Genomic DNA, 22,517 nt, shown 5'->3' with positions numbered 1-22,517 from the left:
TGTACACGTGTTTCAATGAATGCTTTCTCCAAGAAGTTCCCAGCTTACTCATCAGACACCTCTAGCATACAGCACACCAGTGACAGCAGTGGGAAAATTTTAGTATGTTATTCTTTTATAATATATTATTTAGATTAGGACGGCAATGTTTTGATGTGAGTGGTCATCTTTCTTACTCTGTTTTCGAAAATGAAGATATTGGGCTGGGCTTTCACCGTAATTTATTTCAATATAGAATTCTCTTTCTTTCTTATCACAAGATAAGGAAGGATATTAGAATGTTTATAAAATGATATCAATTAATTTTTCTAATACTTCATCCTAAAGAGATTTTTAGGCATTGAAATGTGCTTATTATTATTTTTACAAAGAGGGAGGGTTTCCTGTTATCATGTCTAATTCCAAAACTAGGAATTCCGAGAGCATTTCCATATATGATTTGAAAGATTCAGACACCGTCATACTTTCTGATTATGATGGATATGTATCTGCCCAATTGCTTGCGTCCAATTGATTCCCATCAACGTCCCAGACCACCACCTCCAAGATTCCTTTCACTGATCCTCTTGCTTTTTATTTCGACATTGAAGACACTGCTGAAATTCTACAACACTTCCAGGCATTTGTTGACAATAACCTACGTTTCAAGGTGTAAAGACAGTCAGCCTGTCAATACGAATGAAATTAGAGTGCTTTTTGCTTTAAATCATACTTCCAAGGAATCATAAGCAAACCATTTGAAGAATGGTTTTGGTCAAATTTGCTCGTCCTCCCCAAAAATACTTTTAATAATATGAAGGAAAAATTTTAAAAAGTCCAATTTCATTTCTTACTTCCGAATCCTCGAATCCGGATATACTGCCCGCACTGGCAACAACGCCAGCATTAATATGGGCGACAAGAGTTCAACAAGCTCATTATTTTTCTGATACATTGTATTACCTGAGGTTTAATTACTGGAAAGACTACGTACCACTTGTGTCAGCGATACATTTAACATATGCTTTCAAACGTTTTTTTCAGTCCTTTCCATGTAGTACTATTAGTACGAATTACAGTAAGTATCAACAGGGAGGCAAATGAGGTAATTAGTTGGATGTGCTTTAGTTGCGATCATAGCGCATGGAATGTCGCCGTCTTCATGTTGCCCTCGTTGAAAGGAGCAAGTTAGTGTTAATTAATCTCTCCATTTCAACCGAATGTATATTAGCAGAGCATTGTTTGAACCGCGGTGGAGCGAGAGAGTTAAGTAGAGCCGGCTTCCTCGCAGTTAATGCTGCATTTTCCGAAAGCACTTTGAGAAATATCCTTGAGTGGAAACCTTATATAAAGCGGGGAGCGTGCTACCTAATTTATTGTCAAGATAATCCAAACCCGAGATGAGAGCGGAAGATATCGAAAGACGGCGACATGGAAGCTCAAATGTGGGTGTAATTATCAAGTTGTTGTTTTACATGTGGTAATGTTCCTTTTTACAGTTGGTGACCTAACACCCCCCACCACACACCCTTTTGGCGGCTTGCGGGGTATTGTGTAGATGTAGATGAAAGATGCTGACCATTCTTACTTCATTCTCTTTAAATATTATGTCATACCATAGATTTGTACTCATCAGCCGCCATCTGCATTTTGCAGACAATAATACCTTTGCTATAGATACACATCCTTGCCTCAAGCTAAATGAAATTCGGCCCGTACTTAAATACCTCAGCAAAAAGTTCTCAAATTTGTGGACACCTGAGAGGAACATTCCTAATGATGAAAGTCTCACGCTGTATAAGGAGAGGCTATCATGGATTCAGAATGTTCCCCTCAGAAGAGCTAGATTTGGGGTAAATACATTTATGCCTGGCGAGTCTAAGTCTGGATATATATGGTCATTTATTATTCAAACTGGAAAAGGGTCAGAGTTTAATGTGGAATACACAAATCTTCCTGTAACATCCCAGATTGTGCAAGCACTAATGAAACCTCTACTAGGTAATCATTATTGCCTGTCTACAGATCATTACACCTCCTCAGAGCTGGCTGATTTATTGGTTGCCAAAGGAACTGATACCTATGGGATATTAGGTGTTACAAGGAAGGAAGTGCCGGATGATATCAAAGACAAAGAAGTTGAAATTGGGAGAATTCACCGCCTTTGAGAGAGGTAGAGTTATGGTGATCAAATGGCAAGACAAAAAGGCTGTTACTGTACTCTCTACAAGACATAATGAAAAACTAGTTGGATTTAAATAAAGAGATATTGTGCTAAGGAAGCCTAAAATCAGTGCTGAGCATATTAATTCAATGGATGGAGGAGATAGGGCAGATCAGCACCTAACTAATTACTCCATTGTAAAGAAAAGGGGGAAAAAGTATTATAATATAACTTTTCTTAACTTGTAGGACCAGGCCGTGGAATGCTTTCGCCTTGTATCGGAAGAAAGGTGGAATAAAGAGTAACCTAGACTTAAGAATGACATTAGTGGAAGATATGATTGAGAGGAACCACACACATGATACGTCATGTAAGGGTGGAAGGCCTTCAGTAGAACAAAATCCTAGACGCCTAACTGAGAGGCACTTCTCCGAATATATTCCACCTACGGAGAAGAAGGAAAAGCCTTGTAGGCAGTGTGCAGTTTGTTGAGCAAAAAGGGATGGAAGTGGCAATAAGATCAGGAGAAGAACAAGGTTCTATTGCCAAGCATTCGATGCTGGACTCTGTGCAACACCTTGTTTCGAAACATACCACACCGTGAAAGACATACAGGAATTATTACTCATGGCAAAATGTTCAATTTTTATAAAAAGTATGTCATAGCAATGTTCTGTAACACTGTCTTTTCTCTATATTAACATAAGAATAAAATGAAATAATAAGAAAAAATTAAAATCCCAGTTAATCCATTTAGCAGATAAACTTATTCAATAAACATTATGATCTTGGAGACAATTGGATACATTAATACTTACCAATATTGCTTCAATTGGTAAATGATTCTTTCGAATGGCGATCCAATTTGAAAACTTCTTCCAGATAAATAAAAAGTGCAATTTGCGGATCACTAACAAACCAAGTTATCCACCGCTGGCAAACTCTGTAATTGAGATCAGAAAAGGAGAAAGTTAAATTGATTTAATGCCAAATGCAACTGATGGCGGCCATTTCAGATATCTCTTTCTTTGGAGGTTAATCTTTCACCCATCTCATTGAAATCATTCAAAGACGGAAAGAGCATGACACATCCAATTCCCAGTAACATGTGGACACAGTGACCTCATTTCCTGCAGTTGTTTGCCCCATGCACTCTGCCAGACAAGTGGGCAAAGTTATAGAAGGATAGAGGTCTTTATTGGTGCAAATATGAGACCAAACGGTACCTTCTCCATTTCACCCATCATCATCATATATATATATATATAGGATGATTAAATTATATATATGACCCACGGATCTCAGGGTAAATTGACTATCCTCGATAGCTCAAGTGGTTAAGAGCATCCGCCCGGCAAGTGGAAAGATCCGGTGTTCGAGTCCCGGTTGAGGAAATATTTTTACTCTTGTGATCCGTTCGATTCCGCCTTCCCCACCTCTATTGTGTTCGTCCTTTATATGTGTTCCTATCCCTTTTCCTTATATCTGTTTCTGTATATATGAGTATATATATATATATAATATATATATATATATATATATATATATATATATATATATATATATATATATATATATATATATATATATATATATTATGATGAGCCATAAAATTTATAATTACTTGCATACTGAGTACCAATGCACGTGCATTCACATGTACACATGCAATTAACACGGGTATCCACGGGGAAAATTATTCGTACATGACAAAGCTACACCGTTGTCATGAATCACAGCATCAAAAAAATTTTCTTTCATTTTTACTCATATCTTTCATTACTTTTCTTATTTATTCCTATTGAAGCAAGTCACCATGACAAAGAGTGGAAATACTGTCCGAAATTTAGACAATTAACAATCATTAGCTAAGAGCGAGCAAAAGTATAGTTAGATTAAAAAATTTACGAAAATTAAAAATCAGAAAAGTGGGAAAATGTCGAAAAGAAAATTACAAGATGAAGACTGGAAATAAATACAACATTTAATGGAACACCATGGAATTTGAATTATTATAGGAATGATTGGAATCAATAGTGACGATGTTTTACGAAAATTGTACCACACTAGATGTTAACGCTACGTGTATTCCTTTAGTCATTCAAAATTAAGAGCACGATGAAATACTAAGATATCTACCAGCATCATCTATTACATTAATATGGCAATACACTTTAATCCATAAAAATTTATAGCTGTACATTTACACATATAACTTAGTTTCGAAGAAGTACTGACCGTATAAGAAAAGGAATGCAACAAGTGGTGCTTAAAAGACCGCGATTTCCTACAATTGCAAACATACATATCAAATATCTAAATGAGTAATATTATATCTCGACTTAGGAGGAAATTGGGTACTCACGAAACGCGCTGCCAGGATTAAAGGCCTCTTAGAAATTCGCGAACCAACTTGCAAATCTAGAATGACAAAAGTAAACACGTCAACAGCTGGCGGAAGTTCACTCCCTTGATAAGACTCTTGAGTCCGTTTCTTTTGCGAAAGAGGGAGTCGTTTTACAATCAAAATACGACAGCATTACTATTTTCTGGGAAAGTTATCATTTTGGAAGAAAACGGACTAAAAGGTCATAACATGGGAGTTCGTGGTCCTTGGTCGTAGGGTTTTTTGATAGAATTCCTTGATTAAAAAACAGTTTCTCCAGTGTTCGCCTTTGGCTCAAATAGTTCCAATTTGGGTCGCGATTTTGCTGAGAACCCTTGTCTGCTGGCGGTTTTGTTCGTGAGTACTCATTTTAATGTAAAGCGAAGATTGAACGTTATCTACTTGCATATTTCACAGCTTTAATTGCCTTCAAAAGTGATATCGTTCATTCACGCAGCACGCTATGTTGTCCCATGTCATTGCGACTTCGTTTTAAGTTCATGGGAACATTAGTAAGTAAATAATGAAAAGTTTAAGGATAAGGATTTATTAGGCCAAAGTTACAGTATGAAGAAACGAATTCTAACATGTCCATAATTTTATGAGTCACCGTATTATTTTCTTGCTCTGTACAGCTATCAAAACAAGTTCTTTTTCCAAATCAACTTGTAACTTAAAAACATATGATACTATGTGCATGTGGATGTAAGTGGTTTGACATATCAATATTATAAATGATGATATATATTGTGTTTGTAGCGTAGTAATGAGGCGCGATTTTAGCAAATCCTTTGTTTTTTTGCGGCATATATTTCGTAGTTTGAACACTGATATTTAAACATGTTTTTGTATATATTTCACTTTCATTCGCATTCGTCGTTTGGGTACAATCGGAGAAGTGTATCATGACACAAAACGTACATGTTTGGAATATATCCACGAAAGAACATAGTTATGAGTGCGGGATGTAAGTAACCACTTGGAAATAAGAAATGATGAATTTGTGAAACACAGTGTTCGTTCCATCATTTGAATTTTTTCTCTGCACATAGTCGTAAGTTAACAAATCTCTCCATCTACTATTTTGACATTCCTTATTGATTATTATTGTAAATTGCTGTATCCCCCTTAATTAGGCTTTGTGTAGTATGATTAAGTGATGGAAAATGGTTTAAGATGGATTAAAGTAGCTGGGAACGAGAAAGGTGTGATGCAGATATTCCAAAATATTTCATCCATTGTGTTTGTGATAGAATTACTGTGGAGATACCCAAATATTATTAATGCACTGGGAAATAATCTGAACGATAAAATACCTACGGTGAGATTTTTTCAAAAATGAAAGAGATATCTACTTCAAAGCTAAGGCCCGATGACTACATCGTGTGTATGTATTTAACCAAAATAATCGTAGCATATTTGAATACAATGTGAAAAGGTTGCCCAAGTCAAGAGTCTACTGTTAACATACTATATCAATGTTTGTGAAGAAGGCAGAAACACGTACCATATAAAGAGACACCATCTGGCTCAGTGGGACTTCTAACTTGACCAGTAGAGATCGTGGGTGGAATGCAATATATCTTTCCAATGAATTTCATGATAAATGCCAGTTCTTTCACATCAAAGTGCGAATATATATTTGTTTTTGTCATCCATAAATTTCAATTCGGGTTATCCTATTTTCTTCAATGCTTCTTATCTATCCCAATTGGATTTACTTGCAATCTCAATGCCTTACCAGGTGTCCTTCTAGCCTATTGCTTCTAATATGGTCAGCATGCACCCTTCCCTTACTCAGGCGAGAAATTCCTTACTGCTTGTTAATCCAAAGTAGAATAAACATAGGCGCAGTAACATTCAAGCAATGAAATTTCATATCCTCCTCTAAGATGAGCTCGGCTTTTGTTTAGGTACATTACTACAATTTGCGGTTGGGCTTATGTGAAATGTATCCCACTATATATCCAATCAAGTGCCCGACTGGCCTGTTTATTGTTTCCCTTTGCTTCTGTCAATGGGCACTTTCATTCCACGCTGTCCAGAATTTCGTCAATGCTTGTTTGTCCAGGTTATTTTCAATAGGCACCAGCACATTGAAAAATTCGAATTTACTCTTTGGATTTTTCTGGGATGGCCAAGCTTTCTACCCTGTACAAAGTGACAGTCTATGAATAGGTTTACGTAAACTGTTTCATGCCTGTCTTGATTCCTTCACATTTTGACAATCTGCTTTTGATACGATGTGCTTGTTTGGTCCTATCTACTGTCACCTCTTTCAGATCTGGTCCTGGTGCATTTAATGTACTTCTTAGGGCTTGGTTAAATTCTTCTATGCTCATGGTTTGTGTAATTTCTTCATCTGGAACTGTTTGCTCTCATTCCAGGATATCGTGTCCTAATTGTGCTGTTTACAAGTCCTGGATGCAATTGTTCTGCTTGTATTTCTGTCTTATGGAATTCATTTAAAATTATTGCAAATTCCTCCTCACCAATTATTCCTTCTTCAATTTTCTTTCTCCGAGGTTTGTGAGGTTATGAATATTTCTCCAGGTTATGGAGTGAGCTTTTTCAGTGTTTCTTCCCGACATAATTTCCTCAATGTCTCTACAATTGCCCTCAGTCCATTTCCTCTTCATTTCTCTTGTTCATTATTTACTAGAGCCTGAAAATCATTACATTGGCCTGTTTAATTTTACGTTTCACTATTTTCTGCATTATTCCAAGGGATCCGCACTGAATTTTTCAAAATACCTGTATGTGGCTTCTGTGTACTTAATGCTGTACTTTTTTTCTGTATTCAGACTTTTCCATATGTGTGTATAAATGTTTTTTGGGCCCCTATTTGTGTTTATTTCACTCTACTGTTTTTTATTTAACATTTAGGGATATATATGTGTATATTGTACAATTTTTGATACTCTTTTGTCAATAAATTAAACTTTACAAATTAATAAACTATAGTAATGATCAGTAATTGATGCCTTTGTGTCAGAACTAACCCATCCCTCAAATTGGAAGGCTGAAATAGACATTTCTTTTCTAATAATCATAAAACTTCTTTATTAAACATCTCTCAGAAGACCTGTTCGAAATGCTGTCTCTCCCTTTGATATAACATAGAATCAGTTCTGTATCATTTGAGCATTGATGAAAAGTTTTTTGTTATTTTTCCCATCGTCCTCTCACATTGACACGAGGTTTGCGATTGATGTATATATACGTATCAGAAGGACAAAACGTGCGTACTAATCATTCCAGAACAATTGTTGTGTTGCTGTCTTCATTTATTCACACACATCAATGGAGCGTCGTATCAGTATGTAAACTCAATTGACACGACCTGTTTTCTCCGGGGGAAACTCTTTTAAGGTGAAATTCGTATGATGAACCGTAAAAGTGACAACTGAAGCTGCAGGATGATAGTTCACTTTGCCTTATTGGGTTCCTTCGTCTGTAAATGAATAATGAATAAGAAATACTTAGTTTTTCCACACAAACTTTATTTTTACAACTGGGTTTCGACGAGGATCGTCATCATCAGGTAATTATTTCAGAAATATACACACATATATATACCCTTGCAATGCTGAAAATATGAGGTGAAGGAGTAAGAGACATAGTTATTGGTCAGTATGGCTAGGGGGGGAGGGATTACGGGGTGTAATTCGGTCGGAGAGTGGGTGGGGACGGTTAGTCCTTTGGGCAGGCAGGTAGAAAGAGGAAGGAGAACGGGGGGGGGGGTCCCCCTTGTTCTCGGGGCTGTTGGAGGGAAACGGTTGATGTGGGAGTGAAAGGTCGAGGAGAGGAGATCTGAAGGTGTATAATACGTCGTTAACTACTTTGCACTTGGTCCTTTCACTCTTGATGATCTCCATCTCTTCGAGCGCGTCCATCCGGGGTCCTTATCTTTCCACATGCATAATTTCCAGCTTAAAATCACTAGAATGTCCGTTATCCAAAAGATGTTTCGAAAAATGGGACGCACCATTCTTGTTTCTGAAGGAGGCTTGGTGTTCCTTGAGCCTTTCCTTGAATTTCCTTCCCGTTTGCCCCACGTAAACGGCCGAGCACTCACGGGAGAGTTTGTATACTCCACTCTTCTCTAGATCTGGGATTTTTTCCTTTCCGTTGGTTATTAAGTTTTTTAAATTTGTTTTATTGTAAAAGGCGGGTATGAATCTATCCCTTGGTATCCTACTGGTGACTTTCAGGGACAGCTTTCCTAAAAAAAGGAATCTTTGCCATTTGGCCGTGTTGTCTCTTTCGGGGGCGGTGCTATAGATTAATTTTACAGCGGATACTATACTGTAAATGAATAATTGTTTATATTTCCTTGTCTAAGAAGTGAAAGCATTTCCCTATCTTCTCAACCGCATATGTTAATCAACAATTTATAAATGTTAATTTGGTATTCGTAGCCATAAATATTAATTATGTATCCACTTATTACTTGAGAAGTTCCCTTATAACATTCCGTCTCCTAACGGAAAGGCTATTCACCATTGGCTAATATCCTTTTTGGACGGTGTGAAAGCAGTAATTTTCGTGCATACGAAGCTTCCGGTGACTAATGGAACTCCGACCCCTAAAGTAAGGAAAATGAAGGGTGGTTAGACTCCAGGCTGTTCCCTCGTATTAGCAGCAGGTGAAATTACAAAGTGTTGAGTCGCTAAACTCCATCTGACGGAGTGGCTCCACTCTTTAGTTAGTGACAGCTTCCCTAGACTTGAAATGTCAGTTGAAAAACCATTCCTCGCATTCATCTCAACTGGAGACTAATCACTGGCGCTACACACTATTTGTGTGGAAGGCAGTGCATTTAAAAAGATTTCAATCATGGCTAATATTACCACTGCATTCAAAAATAGGGGTGTTCAATAGATTTTGTTGAAATACCTTCCTCGGTAATTGCAATGTTGTTTAATTACAGAGTAAACTAGTTCCTCATCATATGTATTGCATATTGTCACTTTGTCCATTGGGCATTTCTCTACTGTTAATTGTAAATGGTCATAGGAAGAGTTCAATGATTGGTAACTGTCGAATATGTTTCAAGGCTTGGTTCTTTAATTTTTTACAATTTAATCTCTGTATGTACATGCACATTAGTGCAAATAATACCAATTTGCCAATGTTAATGTCATTCCTCTGCCAAAGTAAGGTTAAATGTAGTGTTGATTTTTGATAAAAAATAAGATCTTATGCACATAATGCGATTGTGGTTTAGAATTTGTAAATTAATAAATAATTTAAATAAATTAATAATAATCCAATGCCCCTCTATCAAAGAAAACCAAAGCCATTTTGTGTTTTAAAAAGGATGGAAATATTTGGAGAGGACTATATTGGTTTCAATTTATCAAGACAGGAACTCATTTGTGCAATATGCTAAAACAATAATGTAAATAGAACTAAACAATCTAATGGCATTGAATTGCCATCCATGAGAAATAGCAAGTGTTTTGGTATAACTGGGTTCTACTTATGCTTTGTAATATCCACCTCCTTTCCTAAATCAATTGCAGTGAATGAGAAGATAGGGTCAACGGAAAATATCTTCCTCCTCAAATCCACGCACCTGTGCACCTCCAATCAATTGAACGCCTTTCATCTGCTTCACTCCACAGCACCAATGGAAGCGCACCAAGCAGACTACTCTCTCTCATTAGAAGAGCGACTGTTCTCTGCATTATTCATTGGATCCCAATTGTCGGAGTGCGAGGGATTGTTGGGGGAAGTGGAGGACGTGGACGCAAGGGGCGTGCGGGGACGGACGGCGCTCCATGTGGCAGTCCGGGCGGGGAAGGACGATTGGGTGGAGAGACTGCTGGGGATGGGAGCGGACCCCAGGCTGAGGGACGCAGAGGGTGATGACGTGCTGCAGGTAGCCGGTGTGATGAGCGCCAGCACCACTGATGACGCCAACCTTAGAGCTAGAATGAAGATCCTTATGCTGGTGCGAGTGGTGCACCAACACAACAGTGCGCGTAGACTATCAGTTCCAATGGCTCCAAGTAGCTGTAATCTTTCAAGTGAGGTTCCGTCACTTCAAACTGAAATGTCAAGTCAGTTTACAGCTTTGAAAGAACTGATGCTTGGTATGTCGAGGGAAATTGGATCCCTGAAGGAGACTGTTGTGGAGTTGAAGAGGGAATTGAAGTCGAGGGACACTCTGTTGATTGCTTTGGAGTCCGGAGTGACGTCTCTCGTTGATAAGAGCGCCTCTCAGGAGGGGGCGGTGCGTGAGTGGGGTGCGAGGGAGGGCGTGGCCGGGCCAGCGTTGGCATCCAATGAAAGGGAGCATGTCGATGAAGGGGAGAGGGATTGCATCGAGGCTATGATGGGCATCACGACCATCTTGGAGTCAGACCATGAAAAGGAGTCCTTTGTTCGGCGTATTTATCAAAGGCTCCAATCGGAGAGTCCCCTGATGGCTGCCATTGTGAGATTCATTGTGAAGCAGTCTGGGGTCTCCGTTCACATCGACTGCTACTCTGAAACGATAGGGAGGATGAAGGGAAGGGTGATGGATCACGACGGAGAGGAGAAGGATGGATATTTATTTGGCTCATTTGCAGACTATTCAGAAATGAGGGCGTACGTTGGTGTAGAGATGAAGGAGAGAAGTGAGAAGGAAGAGAAATGGGGTGCGGCTAGTCTTGTTCGTGCTCTTTGTCAGTTGGCCGTGTACGTTGCCTTCAAGAACGGAGGGCGCCCGTACGTTGAGAGTGACGCTCTCAACAGACGGCGTTTCGTGGAAGTACTTGCGCAAGCAATGGCAAATGGAATGGCTATTAGCTTTGGATATGGTTGGTTCTCAATGTTAAATAATAAGAGTACTCAGGCAGCTAAGGAGATGTATTTGATAGCCACAATCCCTCGAATGATTGTCAATTATGGATCGAATTCTCCAGAGATATCCGAACTTCGCCGTGAACTTCCTCTCCTCTTTGAATATTTAGAGGGTCATGTGAGGGCGACTCTCGAGTCAACAGTGCATTCTCTTCGATCTCGTTCCTGATTGGTTTCCATGGTGAATTTCTCCATTAATTTCTTTGTACTTTGGTTTATATGTCGAATCAACGAGTTTAATGCTGCACAGAATATTGTCATTTAATGCAATTATTATTATTAAAATTTGGATTTTTTGCCATCATACATGTATGCCTCTTCTCTTTTGTTTTATCGTGTCGACATGAATGAAATCAAAATATTTTTGTTAATTTTTGAACCAAATGCTTTGGGAAATTCAATGAAATTGTTTAATATGTAATTTAGAATTCCTTTTATTTCTTATTAGTAGTGATTGTCTTCATGTCAATCGCAATGTCTCCTTTTCAATTTAATTCTTCTTGGGAAATGTAAGATTTGTGAAAGAATTTTGCATTTAATCCTAGAATCTTGAATATTTCCTTATTGTAAAATCAAATTTAGCACTTTTCCACAGATTTATTTGTAATATACAAAGAGTTTCAGTTCATCGAGGCATCTTCAGGTACAAGAGAAGATTCAATTCCCGTGATGCATCCTATTTATAGCACCGTTTGAGGAAGGAAGGGGAAAGAATAAGAGGGTGAGGTGGGCGGGGACGAAGAGGGGTAATGTGGGAAACCCAAAGAAACAGAGAAACCAAAGAAATGGAGAGGGAAAGAGAGGAAGGGGGGAGAAGATAAGCACTTGTGGTCATTATTATGAGAGTACGGTGCCCTGGCGGTGGTAAGGAGGGAAGAATAAAGAACGATTGATTAAGCAGGAAGGGATAGAGGCGGGTTACATCTGTGGAAGATTGCAAAATTGTTAATATCATAATGATGAACGTCCACTACTTTTTGCTTTCCAAGGAACTGTATGACAGACGTATATATTTGTACATGTAGTCTAACTGTTAAACAAACCGTTTTAGGTTTAATTTTGTGTAATTCCTTCATGGTGAGGGTAGAAAAAGAAACTTTACACTTCCACTAGTCTTACTGTTCTTTCCAAATGTAAAAGAAATAAAGCAACTTGTTTTTTTAAGCCTATTAATGTATTTTGTTTTATCATGGATAAATGCTGGTGTATTAAAGTTTTAAATTGATGTATTCTCCGAGATTAGAGAGATGTTGTTACAATGTTCGTCGTTGCACAGAGATAGAGTGCTCGCTGTGTGTTCAGACGATTGATTCAGCTGACAGTTCTAACAACTGTTGTTACGATGTGAGATTATTCACAATGAGAATGGTATATACTTATTTCAATCCCTGGGATTGAGTTTCTATTTCATGAACTTGAATAAGATATGCCATCTGGTGGCAATCAAACAAATTTTCTTTATTTTTGGAGGAATACCTTTCAAGAGAGATGATCCCATGGATCAATACAAGGAGTTAAAGAGCTGTTATTTCATGCGAAGCGCCACTGTCAGCTATAGTACAAAATTATCACAGTATGGTGTGGCTTTTAGTTATTTTGTATTATCATACAATGATTTTAATACTCGGAATATTTAACATCTATGATTGTTAATTACATCAGGCACGTTGCAAATACTCATTATCTAAATTAACATGAATACAAATGTATATCATAATTATTAATCCTCCTTGCTAAGCTGAAGATATAATTAAACTTAAATTGTTCCAATCTGAAAGGAATGGAGCATTGAATGTTCAAATCACTTCTCAAATACTTGTAATCCTGAAGAGGAAGCAAGCCATGTTCTAAGGAAATGTTTGGAGTCTTTGTACTTGCCATTTTATTGTTTTAAATGGTAAATAAATGGAAGACCTGGTTTTTTTAAACTTAGAAATCTGTTATTCTCTCTTATTGATATATAATATCACATTAGCGGACCCAGAAAAGAAGTTGGTGGGGTTTCTATTCAAGGAAAGCACTCCCAGATGGCCTTAGAAGAGATTAGCGTATCATTGAGGTGCAATGGAGGGTAAATCTTCTTCACTGAGATTAGAAGGAAGTAACATCGATGGTGGCCATTTGTAGGTTGGAGGTGGAGGGAATGGAGACAATGTCTATGGTGGAGGAAGTAATTTGTGCCTTTCGTGAAGGACAGTATGAGAGGTTGAAGGTCAAGGAATGCGGAGATTCTTCTGATGGGAGAGTTGACACTGGAAACTATACGGAGACGGTGGACGTTAGGTTTGTGTATTTTTGGGAGGAGATAACACTGGGGTAAATATATTTATGTGATTGAAGTGATCCAGGGCTTTGGAAATGTAATCATTGGTTCAAGATACTACCGAGGACTTCATCAGCTATTATGTTGGGATTGGACTGTTGGGGGTGGAAAGGAAACTCCACACTTCCCCAACAAAGATTTAATATCTCACGAACATGGTTTTGATGCTGTGCAGCACCATATCCTGATGACGATGCTCAGCGTCCTCGTTTGAGATAAATTTCCCCCCCCCCCCTCGAGCCATTTCTTCATGTAATGGGGAATAAGAAAAAGTCTCAGGCAGCCAGATCGGGTGAATACGGGGGGTGTACGGCAGCAATTCATGAAGTAGCTCATGTAGTTTGGTGACGACAACTCCGGATGAATGTGCTGGTGCTTTATCGTGGTGAAACAGAACCTTCTTTTTCCCGAAATGTATCTGTGTCTGCTTCAATTGTTTGTCAAAGCGGTCTAATAACTCACTGTAGTATTTCCCAGTGATCGTTCTTCCTATTTCTAATTAAATCCATGAGGATGACCCCACTTGCATCCTAAAAAACAATCGCCATGACCTTTCCGGCTGATCGGACCATCTTCGCTTTCTTTGGAGCAGATTCAGCGGGAGAAATCCATTGTTTTGATTGTTGCTTGGTTTCTGGTGTGTAATGATGAATCCAGGTTTCATCAATAGTGATAAGTCGATGCAAAAAAACACCTTTGGATCTCGCTTAAATTGCTGCAAACACTGCTTCGAAGTTGACAGCCGGATCAGCTTGTTGTCCACCGTGAGCTATGGCGGCACCCATCGGGCTTTAGCCAACTTATTATGTAATAAAATATTAATTGCCGTTCCGGTTGGCACACCCCCCACGGCCTCTGCTACTTAATGCGCACTTTCGTTCGTCAATCAGCGAGAATCATGGCATTGACTTTTTGAATGATTTCCTTGGTGTAACCACGTCTGCCGTATGGCGTCCTGGTCGCTCCTCATCAAAAACAGATGTTCGCCCACGTTTAAATTCGTTGAACCAATATCTAACCGTGGTCATAGATGGCGCAAAGTGAAGTGTCCCCATCCAACAGCATCCAACTTTGCTTTCATCTCCTCACATTTCTTCCCATCCAAAAACACAAAAAGCTAATCACCAAACGATTCTGCTCTCTTTCCAATTTAGTAAAAATCACGAAACACATCTTACTCAAATGACTACCACATGAAATTTATTTATTTAACTGATGATGGGGAGTTCTTTTCATATTTTTACCACAATATTAAGGATAAAACCATCATAAAACTTAAAAAGATAGCGAAGGCAGCACTAAAATCTTATTTTCTTATACATTGATACATTTATTCCTTTTAAAAAGGCCCTTTTTTACTCTTCACATCTGTATTGTGTAGAAAACTGTTGCTAAATGAATATATTTGATACTGTGATTGTGTGAAAACAGTATATTTATTCCATTCTTATTGCAGGTATTAAATGATTACATATGTGATTAGTTAAATGACGATTCAAATGCATCGCCACAGAGATTAAACAGAGAGGATTGCATCGGATGAGACGATGAGAGTGAAATATACAATCACGGATGAGTCCATCGTTGCTATTCGCAAATGTTATCTCTCCTCTATGGTTGCTGCAATACACACCATGGAACATAAAAACCTTGTTTACGATGATTCATCCTGTCAAAAGGCAAAAGAAACAAAATCTAATACGGACAATATGCTTCGATTAAACAATATTAGTCGTGATCAAAATCATTCTAACATCAATTGAAGTGCACTCGAGAGGCAAGAGAAACCAATGGATAGGATAACTAAAACCATTCAAATTAAGGCCCACGTGTTCTTTATACAGTCCTCATTAAAACTACACTTTGATCCAAAAAATGCAATTTTCATTTGCAAGAAATGCAATATGAAATGTATTCTCAAATATCTTGCATACATGACCACCAATATTGGAAGTTAAACACAATTAGGATATACGATCCACAACTGCCCTCACAAGTCATAAATCTCCCCCACAGAGTTTGAATTAAAAAGCATAAATTGAGATTGACATTAAGATGATTGAGTATTAGAAATAAAAGGCAATCCAAATTATATATATGAGTATTTCATTAGATTCCTCCAAATAATTGATTCAAATATTTTAAAAACCCTTTTTCAACTCATTCAAGTTGACCACACCGTAACACAGAAGAGAATGGGATGGGAATATAACGGAAAAAAATACAAAGGCTGACATTATTCTGTGCAACATTTAACTCTTTGATTGGTCAACCTTGGGGGAAAAGCAGAAAAATGCACATTCACATTACTTCAGTTCCAAAAAAAGAATCGAAAAAGAACTTACTTTATTATCACACTAATTTATCTATAAACAATCATTCAGAGGCAAATCTCTATTGCCAACTGAAAATTAAAGTTTAATCAAGAAGAAAGCAATATTGAAAACAGGAAATTCAATATTGGTGCTAATTTAAGTAAATAATAGGATGAGTACGCACCGTGGACTCGAGAGCCGCCATCACGTGACCCTCTACGTATTCAAAGAGGAGAGGGAGTCTACGGCGATGTTCTGCAATCTCTCTAGAATTCAATCCAAATTGTACGATCTTAGAAGTGATTAATGTTACGAAATTTATCTCCCTGGCCTTCTCCTCCTCCATCACTATCGCTGGATGAGTAAAAAAATCAATATGCCTCTTCCATTTCATCTCTATCTCTGCTTGCCGAAGTACTTCCTTAAAATGTCGTCTGTTAGGAGTGTCCCTCTCTGCGTACGGTCGACCTTCGTTATTAAAGGCAATGTTCAAGGCCAACTGAAACAAAGCACAAACAAGACGGGCAGCAACACCTTTCTCTTCCCATTCACTTCCCCCAATCTTCCCTCCCGCAACATACGCCCTCATTTCTGAATAATCTACAAATATACGTCCGCCCTTCTCCTCTCTGTTGTGGTCCACCAACCTTCCCTTCATCCTCTCTATCGTGCCAGAGGAGCAGTCGATGTGAACGGAGACCCCAGACTGCTTCACAATGAATCTCAAGATGGCAGCCGTCAGGGGACTCTCCGATTGGAGCCTTCGATAAATACGCCGAACACAGGACTTCTTTCTGTCGTCTGCATGCAAGATGGTCGTAACGCACATCATCGCCTCGACGCAATCCCTCTCCCCTGCATTGACTCGCTCCCCTTCATTGACTGCCGCTCCTGCTCCGGCCATGCCCTCCCTTGCCTCCCAACCCCGCACCACTCCCTCCAGAGAGGCGCTCTTATCAACGAGAGACGTCACTCCGGACTCCAAAGCAATCAACAGAGTGTCCCTCGACTTCAATTCCCTCTTCAACTCCACAACAGTCTCCTTCAGGGATCCAATTTCCTTCGACATACCAAGAATCAGTTCTTTCAAAGCGGTAATCTGAACTGACATTTCACTTATAAGTGACGGAACCTCACTTGCAGTGTTACAGCTACTTGGAGCCATTGGAACTGATTGAAATGGAGTTCGTGCACTGTTGTGTTGGTGCACCACTCGCACCAGCATCAGGATCTTCATTCTAGCACTCAAATTGGTGTCATCAGACCTGCTGGCGCTCATCACTTCGGCTACCTGCAGCACGTCATCACCCTCTGCGTCCCTCAGCCTGGGGTCCGCTCCCATCCCCAGCAGTCTCTCCACCCAATCGTCCTTCCCCGCACGGACTGCCACGTGGAGCGCCGTCCGTCCCCGCACGCCCCTAGCGTCCACGTCCTCCACTTCCCCCAACAATCCCTCACACTCCGACAATTGGGAGCCAATGAATAATGCAGAGAACAGTCGCTCTTCTATGGAGACAGAGTCGTCTGCTTGGTGTGCTTCCATTGGTGCTGTGGAGTGAAGCGGAGGAAAGGCGTTCAATTGATTGGAGGTGCACAGGTGCGTGGATAGAGGAGGAAGATATTGTCCGTTGACTCTATCTTCTCATTCACTGCAATTGACGTAAGAAAGAAGGTGGATTTTACAAACAATAAGTAGAACCCAGATATACCAAAACACATCATAGTACTCATAGATGACAATACAATGCCATAAGATTTCTGCAGATTTTTTGGGTCTAATGAAAATATCAATTTAGCTTATTGAAAAGAGGAATTCCTCTCTTCACAAATTGAAGCAAATTTCCTCTTCAAACATTGCCATCCTTTCTAAAAAATCAAATGGCTTTGGTTTTCTTTGACAGAGTGGAATTGCATTACGTGCAAATGCTCTCATTTTATTTTTAAATTGAATACCAAATTTGCATTAATAAGTAAATAATTCTACATTCAAACAAGTGATATGCATGAAATTACCTTTGATTAACACATTTTATAAACAACTTTATCAAAAATCTTTTGAAAACGCTGTCTTAAATGAACTTTTCTTTATTCAAGATTCAACTCTGGGAATCTATTTCTTTCGAAATAGACCACCATCAAACTAACAAACATTACAACTGATAATAATTCGTGTGGATTAAGACATTCGACAATGCGACCTGCATCAGAATGAAGATTTTATTTCAAATGAAATCTACATTTAACCCAACTTTACGGAAAAATTACATAAACATCGGTGGGTTGGTATTATTTGCATTATAGTACATGAATATGCATAGACTAAACTAAAAACTGAGATAAAACAACTTCAAATCATTGAAATTCTCTAATTGGTGGGCCTTACAACATATATAAAATAATAAACTATGACAGCTAACAAATATCTACACCAAACTACTGCTGAAACAGGAAACATCTTGGTGGAATACATCCCACTCTGAGAGTACACTCAACTGAGAAATCCATCATAACATCAAGAGTTAACATGAGCATCCTTGACCACTTGCCTGACATGCCCGTGTCGGAAACCACTTATGATAGGGCAGCTCAGCACCTAACTAATTACCCCATTGCAAAGAAAAGGGGGAAAAAGTATTGTAAAAAAATTTTAATTTCACTAGTTGCAACTGGAGAATGCTTTCGTCTTGTATCGGAAGAATGGTGGAATAAAGAATAACCTAGACTTAAGAATGACATTAGTGGAAGATATAATTGAGAGGTACCACACACATGATACGTCATGTGAGGGTGGAAGGACTTCAGTAGAACAAAATCCTAGACGCCTAACTGAGAGGCACTTCTCCGAATATATTCCACCTAAGGAGAAGAAGGAAAAACCTTGTGGGCGGTGTGCAGGTTGTTGAGCCAAAAGGGAAGGAAGTGGCAATAAGATCAGGAGAGGAACAAGGTTCTATATCCAAGCATGCGATGCTGGACTCTGTGCAACACCTTGTTTCGAAATATACCATACAGTGAACGAACTTCAGGAATTATTGTGTAATTACTCATGGCTAATTGTTCAATTTTTTAAAAAAGTATGTCATAACAATGTTCTGTAACACTGTCTTTTCTCAATATTAACGTAAGAATGAAATGAAATAATAAAAAAACATGACATTTTTTGCGCAGAAAAAATTAAAATCCCGTTGGGCAAGTGGTGAATCCATTTAGCAGATAAACTTATTCAAAAAACATTATGATATTGGAGACAATTGGATACAATTCTACTTACCAATATAGCTGCAATTGGTAAATGATTCTCTCAAATGGCAATCCAATTTGAAAACTTCTTCCAGATAAATAAAAAGTGTAATTTCCGGATCACTAGTAAACCAAGTTATCCACCGTTGGCAAACTCTGTAATTGAGATCAGAAAAGGAGAAATTTGAATTGATTTAATGACTAACGCAACTAAATGCAACAGATGACGGCCATTTCGGATATCTCTTTCTTTGAAGGTTAATCTTTCACCCATCTCATTGAAATCATTCGAAGACGGAAAGAGCATGACACATCCAATTCCCAGTAACATGTGGCCACAGTGACCCTCATCTCCTGCTCTTGTATGCCCTATGCACTCAGCCAGACAAGTGGGCGAAGCAATATGCAGATAATTAGGCAGATAGAGGTCTTCATTGGGGCGATAATGAGACCAAACGGTACCTTCTCCATTCCACCCATCATCATACACATATTATTACCGACATTAAAATTATAAATACTTGCATACAGAGTACCAATGCACGTGCATTCACATATAGACATACAATTCACACAAATATCCACGGGGAAAATTATTCGTACGTGACAAAGCTACACCTTTTCACAAAGCACAGCGACACAAAACATTTTATCATATTCTAATTCCTATTGAAGGAGGTCACTATGACAAAGAGTGCAAATACGATCAATAAATGCTGCCCTAAATTTGGACAATAAACACTCATTAACTAAGAGCGAGCAAAAGTATGGCCAGATTAATAAATTTACGAAAATTAAAAATCAGACCAGTGGGAAAATGTCAAAAAGCATATTGCAAGATGAAGGCTGGAAAAAAAGAACAGTTAATGGAACACCATGAAATTTGATTTATTATATTAATGATTGAAATCAATAGTGACGAGGTTTTACGAAAATTGTACCACACTATGTGATAACGCTACGTGTATTCCATTAGTCATTCAAAATTAAGAGCACGATGAAATACTAAGATATCCAGCATCATCTATTACTTTAATATAGCAATCCACTTTTATCCATAAGAATACATAGCTATACGTTTCCAGTTATATCTTAGTTCAGAAGAAGTACTGACCATAGAGGAAAAGGAATGCAACAAGTGGTGCTTAAAAGAACGCTATTCCCTATAAATGTAAACAAAACTATCAAATATCGAAATGAGTAATATTTATATCTAGACTTAGGAGGAATTTGGGTACTCACGAAACACACCGCCAGAATTAAAAACCTGTCAGAAAATTCGCGAACCTACTCGCAAATCTAGAATGAGAAACAGTAATCGCTTCAACAGCTGCCGGAAGTTCACTCCCGTGATAAGACTTTTGAGTCTGTTTCCTTTGCGAAAGAGGGAGTCGTTTTACAAATAAAAATTACGACAGTTTCCAATCTGGTGGACAAGTTATCTTTTTGGAAGAAAACGGACTGAAAGGTCATGACACGGGAGTTCGTGGTCCTTGTTCGTAAGGTTTTTTGATAGAATTCCTGGATTAAATAGCAGTTTCTCCAGTATTCGCCTTTGGCTCCAAGATTTCCAATTTGGATCGCGATTTTGCTGAGAACTCTTGTCTGCTGGCGGTTTTGTTCGTGAGTACTCATTTTAATGTAAAGCGAAGATTAAACGTTATCTACTTGCATATTTCACAGCTTTAATTGCCTTCAAAAGTGATATCGTTCATTCACGCAGCACGCTATGTTGTCCCATGTCATTGCGACTTCGTTTTAAGTTCATGGGAACATTAATAAGTAAATAATTAAAAGTTTAAGGATAAGGATTTATTAGGCCAAAGTTACTGTATGAAGAAACGAATTCTAAGGGAATGTCCATAATTTTATGAGTCACCGTATTATTTCCTTGCCCTGTACAGTTCTCAAAACAAATTCTTTTTCCAAATCAACTTGTAACTTATAAACATATGATACTATGTGCATGTGGATGTAAGTGGTTTGACATATCAATATTATAAATGATGATAGATATTATGGTTGCAGTGTAATAACGAGGTGCGATTTTAGCAATTCCTTGTTTTTTTGCGGCATATGTTTAGTATGTTTGAATACTGAGATTAAAACATGTTATTGTATATATTTCACTTTCATTCGCATTCGTCGTTTGAGTACAATCGGAGAAGTATCGCACGAAACAAAAACATTCATGTTTGGAATAAATCCACGAAAGGACATACTTATCAGTGCGGGATGTAAGTAACCACTTTGAAATAAGAAATGATGAATTTGTGAAACACAGTGTTCCTTTATTTGAATTTTTTTCTCTGCACATAGTCGTAAGTTAACAAATCTCTCCATCTACTATTTTGACATTCCTTATTGATTATTATTGTAAATTGCTGTATCCCCCTTAATTAGGCTTTGTGTAGTATGATTAAGTGATGGAAAATGGTTTAAGATGGATTAAAGTAGCTGGGAACGAGAAAGGTGTGATGGAGATATTCCAAAATATTTCATCCATTGTGTTTCTGATAGAATTACTGTGGAGATACCCAAATATTATTAATGCACTGGGAAATAATCTGCACGATAAAGAACCTACGGTGAGATTTTAAAAAAATGAAAGAGATTTCTACTTCAAAGCTAAGGCCCGATGACTAAATAGTGTGTATGTATTAAACCAAAACGATCGTAGCATATTTGAATTCACTGTGAAAATGTTGCCCAAGTCAAGAGTCTACTGTTTACATTCTATATCAATGTTTGTGAAGAAGGCAGAAACACGTACCATATAAAGAGACCATCTTGCTCAGTGGCACTTCTAACTTGACCAGTAGAGTTCGTGGGTGGAAAGAAATATCTCTTTCTAATGAATTTCATGATAAATGCCAGTTCTTTCACATCAAAGTGCGAATATATATTTGTTTTTGCGATCCATAAGTTACATTCTATGTTATCCTTTTTTCTTCAATGCTTCTAATCTATCCCGATTAGATTTACTTGCAATATCAATGCCTTATCAGGTGTCCTACTAGCCTGTTGCTTCTACTATGGCCAGCATGCACCCTTCCCTTACTCAGGCGAGGAATTCCTTACTGCTTGTTAATCCAAAGTAGAATAAACATAGGCCAAGAACATTCAAGCAATGAAATTTCCTCTCCTCTTCTAGGATGAGCTCGGCTTTTGTTTAGGTACATTACTACAATTTGCGGTTGGGCTTATGTGAAATGTATCCCACTAAATATCCAATCAAGTGCCCGACTGGCCTGT

General features: G+C 38.2%; 1 protein-coding gene across 1 annotated transcript; it reads left to right on the top strand.

Annotated features, from left to right (window-relative positions):
- The first annotated feature begins 1,410 nt into the window (after nucleotides 1-1,410).
- Nucleotides 1,411-21,676, top strand: LOC139686011 (piggyBac transposable element-derived protein 4-like). The gene is made up of 8 exons (XM_071583108.1): nucleotides 1,411-1,424; nucleotides 1,601-1,832; nucleotides 1,950-2,117; nucleotides 10,417-10,630; nucleotides 11,111-11,502; nucleotides 13,480-13,667; nucleotides 18,934-19,058; nucleotides 21,666-21,676. Exons 1-8 carry the CDS (start codon nucleotides 1,411-1,413, stop codon nucleotides 21,674-21,676), a joined length of 1,344 nt encoding a protein of 447 aa, XP_071439209.1.
- The last annotated feature ends 841 nt before the right edge of the window (nucleotides 21,677-22,517 follow it).

This window comes from Hetaerina americana, unplaced genomic scaffold, assembly GCF_022747635.1.
Source record: "Hetaerina americana unplaced genomic scaffold, ioHetAmer1.1.p SCAF_125, whole genome shotgun sequence".
Taxonomy (NCBI): Eukaryota; Metazoa; Arthropoda; class Insecta; order Odonata; family Calopterygidae; genus Hetaerina; species Hetaerina americana.
This window is presented reverse-complemented; position numbering and strand designations above follow the sequence as displayed.